Genomic DNA, 10,108 nt, shown 5'->3' on the forward strand with positions numbered 1-10,108 from the left:
ATATTTGTTTCTTACACTGAATGAGTCAACAATACAGCATTGATAAGACTTATATTTGAATATATTAAACTCTCTATGTCAATGTACAACTGTTATGCTGGTCATTTGTTCTGTGAATTTCTGTGGCAGTATATGGGTATAGTGCTCTCCTGCAATACAGGAGCCTGTTGCTTATTTCGATAATTATTATTATTATTAACACACGGGGTTGAACTTGGCTGGCTCTCGTGGGCCCCACTGGCCCAGACACACTCACTGCCCCTGACCACCCTCTCTGGCCCCAGTCATGGCAAAAGAAGGTATGCACACGTGCACACAAGCTAATGGGGGGTTTCAGCTGCAGAGGGATTCTGGAGGGAGTTTTGCGGCAGAGTCAGGGGGCCCTGTGTCCGACCCTGTTAACACAGTTCCATGTAGGGTTGCCACCTTTTCTGGCCTTCCTGTATATTTAAATTTTTTCCCTATTAATAACATTGGGATCAGCCATAATTTTTACCGGCCAGGCCGGTAAAATACCAGCCAGGTGGCAACCCTAGTTCCATGTGCCCTGACATCTTCACCCTGTGAAAAATACATTATACGTAATAAGGGTCAGGGTACACGCTCAGATTTGGGGAGATTAGTCACCAGGTGACAAATCTCCTCTTCTTCGCGGAAACTAATCTCCCTGAATCTCTCCTGCCAGCTAGAACCCAAATGAGGCTGAGATTTGCAGTCACACATGGCATGAAAAAACTGTCTTTTACACACATATTTTAGCAGTACCATATGCATATTATGTGCTCACTAGATAGGAGTACAGAATAACTAGTTTATGGTTAGGGCCAGGTAACAGGAGTGGGGGAGCAAGTAAAAGAAAGAAAAGGAAGCGAGTGCAAGTGATGTGCATCAGACTAATCCTTCCCCCGCTGCTCTGTATGTTTCTCTCTGGCTTCCTCCAGTGGCTGAGCTAGTCTCCTCCTCCAAGATGATGATGGTGGCTGGGGTGATGCTGATGATCCCAGGAAGGAGGGGACAGATGATGATGGTGTTGGTGGCAGCAGGTTGGATGCTCGGCGCTGGGCACTGCACACAGTCGCAGGTGTGGGGTCGGCCATTGGTGGCAGTGCTATAGTGGATCGCTGGGTGTATACAGGAGTTGGACAGACAAGGTTGGGGAGAGCCCTGCAGCGGCAGCAGCTTCTTTCCTCAATGTCTCCCCTGCGAGGCTGCTTCTCCTCCCCGGTCCAGCTGCGCCCACCGATCATCCCCAGGCCGTCCCTATTTGGCCTCCTGCTGTTGGAGCTCCTTGTCCTGCTGCTGGAGGAGGAGGACCAGCTGCCTGGGAGCCCCGGGACCAATAGCCCTGCCTCCTCCTCCAGCAGCCTTGCGACTGAGCAAGAGAATGAAAGCACCGGGGGGAGACCACTCCATGATCAACCTGTCAGTCCAGCAAGTGCTCAGTCTGTGGGCTCACGGGACAGTTCTGAAGAGCTTGACCGGTGAGTATGGGACCGGGGACCCACGGTGAAGCCCCTGTTCAGATTTAGTCACGTCCAGCACTGCACTCACGTGATCAAGTAACGAATAATATTGTACATATATATTTCACTCAGTCACAAACCTGCTTTCCCATGTGGCGCACTAGGGGTGGGAGTCCACTTGTCTGTGCTCCGGTAAATAGATAAAAATGCGTTTATTTAGGAGTGTATGCCACTGAATAGCAGCATTTCAAACCTATGTGTCTCTTTGTCACGCTTCACATTCACAGTAAACACTTCCTTTTAACTATACGACTGTCCAGTGCCATCTAGTGGCCCCAGTACAAATCTAAGCACAAAACACAATAGCATTATTATTGATTATTATTATTCAACTATCACTTACAATTTAACTTGATGGACCTCATGTCCTATTTCAGAAACATATTTTGACACTTAGCATCTCATGTTCCTGTCTCTCTTCAATGGCCTTCTGTTGCATGGTACTGACACCACTGGTTTATTATCAGTGAATACGTTTCTGCTAATGACTAGGGTAACAGTTGGTCAGTTTTTGGGAGATATATAGTACAGTTTGCACCCTTATTATTTTCGTAACACAAGCATAATTATAACTTATTACTGATGTCCATTACATTTAGTGCCCCGGAAGTATCCATCATAGTTAACAATTCCACTATCACCCCCTCTCCCCAGGCCCGGTGCCTTGGGGTTATCCTAGATTCTGCCCTGTCATTCACAGAGACTGTCACCTCTCCAGTCCATAATGAACACTGCTGCGAGGCTCACACACCTCAGCAACCGCTCCTCCTCTGCCACGCCATTCTGTCAATCCCTGTACTGGCTTCCGCTACCTTTCAGAATCAAATTCAAATGACCCTGACATTCAAAGCACTTCATAACTCTGCCCCACCCTACATCTCTGAACTCATCTCTATATACTCACCCAACCGCTTACTATGCTCCTCTACTGACCTGCTACTCAACTCTTCTCTCATTACCTCCTCACATGCTCGCATTCAAGACTTTGCAAGGGCTGCACCCCTCCTCTGGAATTCTCTCCCACAGTTTGTCTGACTTTCTCCCAACCTTTCTGCTTTCAAGAAATCTCTTAAAACGCATTTCTTTCGAGAAGCCTACCTTCACTCTGCTTAACTACCAAATGCAACACCATGTAAAGTACCACATTTCTCACCCACTTAATTCGATCTTCCCCACTCCCACACCTTGTGTATTACTACCTTCCCTTTAGAGTGTAAGCTCTTTTGCATAGGGCCTTCCTCACCTTTTTGTACCGGTATTGATTGTGATGTATGTAACTCCATATGTTCTATGTATATAATTCATGTGATTTAGTTGTATAATCACATTTACTTTACAGTGCTACGCAATATGTTGGCGCTATATAAATACATGTTAATAATAATAATAATAATAATGCTACAATAGTGTAGTTAAGTGATATCTTTTAAAGGGGAAGGAAACCTAGTTGGCGCAAAAATCCTCCCCCCTCCCGTGTGTTGCCCACCCTCCCTCCTCCCCCCTGGCCTACCCGTCCCACTGGGCAAATGCCCCTAACTTGTTACTTACCCTTCTGCGCAAGTCCAGGGAGTTCACAGACGACATCTTCTTCCACGCGATCTTCTTCCTGCTTTGAACAGCGTTTTGGCTCATGCGCAGTAGGAGCATTTCGCCGGTATGGATCTACTGCGCATGCGCCAAAAGTCACAAAGTACTTTTGGCGCATGCGCAGTAGATCGTACTGGCGAAATTCTCCTACTGCGCATGCGCCGGTCAAAGCAGGAAGAAGATCGCGTGGAAGAAGGTGTCGTCTGTGAACTCCCTGGACTGGACCTGCGCAGAAGGGTAAGTAACAAGTTAGGGGCATTTGCCCAGCGGGACAGGTAGGCTAGGGGGGAGGAGGGAGGGTGGGCAACACACACGGGAGGGGGGGGAGGGTTTTTGCGCCAACTAGGTTTCCTTCCCCTTTAAGAGTTCTAACATTAAAGTTAGCGGATCCATAAAGCTGTCTCTCACAGTATTCCCTATTTCTGTGACTAAAATGTAATTACAGATGCAGTGGACTACAACTCTCAGTTAGTTGCTTCACCTCTTAAAAATGGAGTATAGTTGGTTAAGCAACAATTTTTTAAATACGCTTAACATACCGCATTTTAATTCAGAAAATTAACCTACTAGGCTAGGAAAGCTCTGTATCTCATTAAATAGTTATTTTATTTATATCCATTTAAAAGTATCACCACCTACAATTCGTTTCCTTTTTCCAAAATTGCTGGCGCCACACTTGTGCTACAGGAGGATTGCTATGATCACTTTGTGCTTGATGTTATGTCTAATGGGAGCAGAAGCTTGATTAGAGCTTGTATTTTACTGAACAATGACTATGCCTGAGATTGTGAGACATATGTCTGTGCACCTCCACGAGAGATTGAAATCATTGCCGCTCCTGCCCCAATTATTGTACTGCTGATTAATTAATAATTCCCTGCTTTTCACCCTAGATGAATATTAGCAGGACAATGTGCTAAATATCAGGGCAAAGATACAGTGGTTAGTGCAGTTCTTTCATGCCCCTTGCACTTCTGTTCATAAATGACCCTTGCCAAAGATATAGGATATGTTATCTGGAAACCCGTTATCCAGAAATCTCAGAATTATGGGGAAAGCCATCTCCAATAGATTGCATTATATTCAAATAACTGAAATGTTTAAAAAGTATTGATCCCAACTAAGATACAGATATGGGATCCGTTATCAAGAAAGCTCCAAATTATTGAAAGGCTGTCTCACACAGACTCTATTTTATCCAAATATTCCAAGTTTTTAAAGGGGAACTCTGGATTCCAAACCAAAATTTGATGAAGAGGTCCACATAACACAGAAACCCCTAATATACCCATCACAGTTACCTGTTTCTTCAAAAAGTATGAATAAATGCAATTTTCTATGCGGAAATCCAGCTGTTTAACAGTTCTTCTCCACAGTTTACAGACAGCATGCAGGAACTACATAACCCATAATGCATTGCACTATGATGTTCCCTTCCTTATTGAAATAACATGTGCAGGGAATTGTGGGGGTTGGAGGATACAGGCTGAGGACAGATGGCTGTTGATACAAAGTATCAGTAGTCAGCCAGCTCAGCAAAGGGGCAATTCATCTCCCCGAATATGCTCGTGTGGCCAGATCCTTACTGGAAGCAAAAAAATCCTTTTGGAATTATTTAATGTTTACATAATTTTCTAGTAGACTTAAGATATGAAGAGCCAAATAAGAGAAAGACACCTTATCTGGTAAAAGCCGAGGTTCCGAGCATTTTTAAAAACTGATCCCATACCTGTATTTGCATTTGTTTGAGTAACCAGTGACCAAATCTGCAAGGAATGTCTGTAAGGCTATAACTATATATAAATATACTTATCATACATGAACATCCTGTAAACTGCATCCTAATAAATGGTGCTTGATGATGTCATATATTATAATCGGTGCTTAGTGATGTATTGATTATAAAAAAAATTAAAGTTTCCCCTCTTGTGAAAAATGAGAATATTAGAAGTTCCATGACATCTATAAGAGCACCATGGTTTAATTATGATCATACCAGCTATTGTTTTCTCAATCTCTAGATGTTGATTATATTTTCAGCAAGAAAGTGCCTGTGTGACAGTGATTTCTCTGCAAACATATTTTATTTCTATGTTCGGTTTCACCCTAGATGAGTGAATTCAGGTAGAGAGACTGACTTGCCATTATTGTAGCATTGATCTGATTATGTTTATGTTCCTGCATGGTCTTATAAATGCTTTCTGCAATTTTGCTAATGGAAGTGTTTATACATTTATGACAGATAGATCTCTGCAGAATACAAATAATCTAATCCTGGTCAATACATATTTATGGTGGATATATTTATCGTCCTCAAAGACGTGGCTTTAAATAGAGCCTGACTTGCCTGAAATTATATGCTGAGACAACAAATGAAGAGAAAGTCCAGGTGTTTTGCTGTGCACTGCAGTAGGCACTGGTAGGCAATATAAAAACAGGCATGGCTGGATAGTTTGACTTCTCATATGCACTGCTGAACATATACAATAGGGTTCATTTAATAAAACCAGGCACACCCACTAAGTGCTCATTCAGAAAACTTCTTCCCCTGCTTTGGCTGCAGTCTGCACCTTGCTCATGATCCAAAAATCCAGCATAAGGTGCAGACCCCAGAATCAGGGGTGCAAACAGCCGATGGGCGGTGATGGGGACTGTGGCCTAGGAGCACAATAATTTGTAAATTTGGGCCTAGCTATGGTTTACTAGACCAGTGGTAAATGTGCCCATTTTATTACATTTCCTCAGGTGTTTAAGTACAGCAAAGCATCAGGGATCAGGAGGTCTGTATTTTCTGGCAGCCACATCCCTTATTTACTGCATGGGAATTCCTCTGCTGTGTGCACACAATCGTGAATATCTCATGGGGGAGCAGGATACTGATTACCTGTTGGTTTGGCAGTGTGCGAACAAAAACATAAAGTATTATTCTTAAATTCTATAGAAAATGTAAGCTTCTGCAATAAAGATGAGTCACCGGATTAATACATACTGTGCTCTGAGTTTGTACAATTCTGGTAGCAAGACCATAGTTAATTATTATTGCTGCACTATATTTATACTAAAACTGTCTGCAGTTAAGCTGTTCACCAGTGGGAATATGTCCACCCCTGCTTCCCATTCAGCATCTCCACTACTCCCCGCACAACCAGACAAAAGATCTTCCTTGTTTTAAATATTGTTCCGTAACTGTTTGTCTTTCAGAGATGTGGTACTGGGTTTTCCTATGGGCTCTTTTCTCCTCTCTCTTTGTCCATGGAGCAGCGGGAGTTCTGATGTGTGTCATGCTGCAGAGGCACAAGCAGGGGAGGCTGATATCTGTGTTCCTGGTCATCATTGGATTCCTGGCTTCTGTCATCGGAGCAATGATAACTAGTAAGTGTTATTTGCGTCTTGTGACGTACGTATTCTACAACAGCAGCACTGGATCTGACCGCATTGTATTTCAGCTTTTGATGGATCTGAAGTGCTCTGAAAATACAGGGTAAATGTGCAAAATTTAAATCAGATGTAAAGTGCAAATTTTGATTGAAATTCTAGTCATGCCCGTTTTTCGTCCATCCAAAAGTAAAAAGAAAGGCCTTAAAAATGCCATCATTGCCAACCTCCTTTTCTTCCATGAAATGGGCTACATGTTACTGTAGTAACATTTGTGAACCATGTATTGTCAGCCAAAATGGAAAACTGGGTTAAACACTGACCCAGATTGTTCTTGTGTAGTATTATTAGCAAAACCTGGAACTGTACGATCCCAAACGTCTGCGTCACAGGCTTCCTTTATTTATACTTCCAAATGATGAGTTATGCACAATGCTTGGGGCAGTGGTCATTTACATGCAAAAACCCAAAAATGACACACAGCTGCTGTAATGGCACAAATACAGGAGGGATGTAGCAAATCCAATGCTTTATTCATTGTAGCACTCACTCAGTAAAATGACGGGTATTTTAATTCTGAACTTCTATGCAAATGTCATGATTGCTAAGACACTGTTTCTATGCATGCCCTGCTAAGTTAAAATGTGTATATTCGTATTCATGACCAATCATTGGTTACTATGGAAATAAAGAAGAAGCCTACACATTCCAGTTGCTGAGATGTTGTATATCAGAATGTGTGGAAGCTAAATAGGCGCTAAATGAAAGTTGATCATACACAGGATGAGTTTAAGGTTATATTGATAGCAATGATCCGCTTGTTTAGCCAGAGGGAGAGAAAAAAAGTCCTTTTTAAATTAAACATGAAACCAAAATCCAAGCACCCATATTATAAACAGGTTTAAAGGAGAAATCAACCTGTGGAGAAAAAAAAACCCTACCCCCCCACCCCAGGTAGACCTCCCTCCCCCCCTGGGGAAATGTCCCATACTCCATACTTACCCCTCGACGCAGATTCTTCCTGCGAAGTTCCACACGTCCATCTTCCTCTGTTAGCTGACCGCGAGATTGGAATTTCTGGACATGCGCAGTTGGAGCATGCGCGAAATTACACGGAAATTGCTGATCTCTCAGTCAGCTTACCAAGGAATCTGCACAGAGGGGTAAGTATGGAGTATGGGTCATTTCCCCAGGGGGGTAGTTAGCCTGGGGGGAGGAGGGAGGGAGGTCTACCTGGGGTGGGGGTAGGGTTTTTTTTCCCCACAGGTTGATTTCTCCTTTAAAAGTCTTGTCAATCATATATTGCCTGCCCCTCTTCTATACCTTAGGTTTAGAGGTGAGACAGCTAATTACTTTCCATTCTGCGCTTCCTAAATGTCACTGCTTGTCTCACATTCCCCTTCCTCCTCACCATCTAATTGTGTAGCCAGGGCATGGGCATCAGGTGCCCTATTCTGGCACATAAATAAGATTTTGGCATCATGCAAAGCTTGCCTTAATAACAGTGTCCACAAAATTCCAAAGCCCTGGATAATCAATTCCAAATCGGTATAACCAGGGTCGGACTGAGGGGCCCGGAGCCCACAGCCTCAGGGGCCGCCCACACCATCCCCCGGGCCCACAGCCACAAACTCTTCCGTGCAGCTGATTCCTCCCTCCCGCGCATGGATGCGCACGCGTACAATATTTCCTCCATTGCAGAGGGAGCATTAAGAAGAGGGAGTGCAGGATTGGGTCTGAGCCAATGGGGCCCAAAAGTGCCGGGGGCCACCGGGTTTTTACCCTTTTTTCCGCCTGGCCAAGTCCAACCCTGGGTATAACCGCTGAGATACACCTAGAGAGTTAAACTTATGCCCACTGGTGTGCAACTAGGAATGGAAGCTAAATGTTTGGTAAACTGATGAAAATCACCAACTTCAATTATTAAGCTATGGGACCTGTTATCCAGAATGTTTTGGATCTGGGGTTTTCTCGGGTAAGGGATCTTTCTGTAATTTAGATCTCCATACCTTTAGCCTACTAAAAAATAGTTCAAACATTAAATGAACCCAATAGGATTGTTTTCTCACCAATAGAGATACATTTTATATTAGTTGGGATAAAGTACTAAGGTACCTTTTTATTGTTTCTGGGAAAAAGGGAATATTTTTTTAATTATTTTATTAAAATGGAGTCTATGGAAGATGGCCTTTCCATAATTTGGAGCTTTCTAGATAACAGGTTTTTGGATAACGGATCCCATACATGTACACTGTTATTAGACTGTAACCGTAGTTTCTAATGTACTGTTTCCAATTTTTCAGGTGCTGCAGTGGCTGGAATCTATAGAGTAGCAGGGAAAAACATGGCCCCTCTTGAAGCACTGGTATTTGGAATTGGACAGACAGTATTGACAGTGATCATATCTTTTTCACGGGTCCTTGCCACCTTATAAAGATTCCCAAAACATGGCTTAAAGGAGTTGTTGTTTTCCAATGGGAGCTACATTTCCCGTTGTAACATTGATCATTGGACAAGAAATGAAGCAAACCGCAGGAAAATGCACACTTTGGATAAACTCATTAATGCTCCAGTTAGGCCTGCTGCATGGTACTTTGTATAACAATGTTCCTGTAGGCCTTTTGCAACAATGAACAGTTTGAGAGTCTTCTCTCTCAGAAACATTATGGCTTCTAATTGCCAAACTGTTGCACTAATGAACTGCATAGCACCTTATGTGCCTCAGTCAAGGGTGAGGTGTGATCAGTTTTTCTATATTGCTGCAGGGATGCACACCTTGCAGAAGGATCTTTGTAGTACTCTGGTAATGTCAGCTTGGCACTAGAGCAGTGGAATTCAGTGCTCTCCTCTTGGAAAAATAAGCCACATCAGAATGTTGGAATAGGCGATAAATATATTTTTGTTGCAATCTAAGAGTAAAGAAGAGAGTAGAAGGTCACTGCTGTAGAAGCTTAGAGCAGTCAAAGTGGAAAGTATTATACTGTATGTGCCAAATGTTTCTTTTTGTGTGTGTGGGTGTGAATATGGTTTTTTTTTATTACTAAACCTAGTTTGGAAATTGTTTCCGACTGAATTGTGTCGATTGAGGAAAATACATTGCAACAAGCCGTCTTGTTGTCAGTGAGAAAAGCAGCGTCAGTAGTAGATGTAGGCGTTTGTTAACAAGCATTAACACACGTTGCTTGGTGATTAACGCAAGCAGGATCAGCAATCTTTATATCACCAAGGAACACATTTTTGTATTACATGGCATGATATTATTTAAGGATGTAGGAAGAATTCATTCCGTTTTAGCATGGCCTTAATTCCTTTGGTTTAGACGGTATTACCTTCTGCTGCCTCAAATATCTGTAAAAAATGATGGTATATGGTATTTCCATAGACATAACTAATAAAACAATAATTTATGTTCTAATGTACAAGATTCATTATATTAATATTTGGACCAAACCACTGTCTCCAATGCTAACAATTTCCCTGCACCTACCAAGCACTTAAACAGTCATAAGGCAGCACTATAGGCAGCTGGGACAGGGCATTTTCTTTGTATTTGAAATTTGTATTGTACTTTGTATTTGTAGTCTGCAGAGAAAATACAGAAATTTGCGTTCTGGTGCTTGTAA

General features: G+C 42.6%; 1 protein-coding gene across 1 annotated transcript; it reads left to right on the forward strand.

Moving 5' to 3' along the window:
* Positions 1–835: 835 nt before the first annotated feature.
* On the forward strand, positions 836–10,108 carry tmem170b.L (transmembrane protein 170B L homeolog). The gene is made up of 3 exons (XM_018267794.2): positions 836–1,481; positions 6,312–6,482; positions 8,789–10,108. Exons 1-3 carry the CDS (start codon positions 1,385–1,387, stop codon positions 8,917–8,919), a joined length of 399 nt encoding a protein of 132 aa, XP_018123283.1. The 5' UTR covers positions 836–1,384; the 3' UTR covers positions 8,920–10,108.

Source organism: Xenopus laevis, chromosome 6L, assembly GCF_017654675.1.
Source record: "Xenopus laevis strain J_2021 chromosome 6L, Xenopus_laevis_v10.1, whole genome shotgun sequence".
Lineage (NCBI taxonomy): Eukaryota > Metazoa > Chordata > Amphibia > Anura > Pipidae > Xenopus > Xenopus laevis.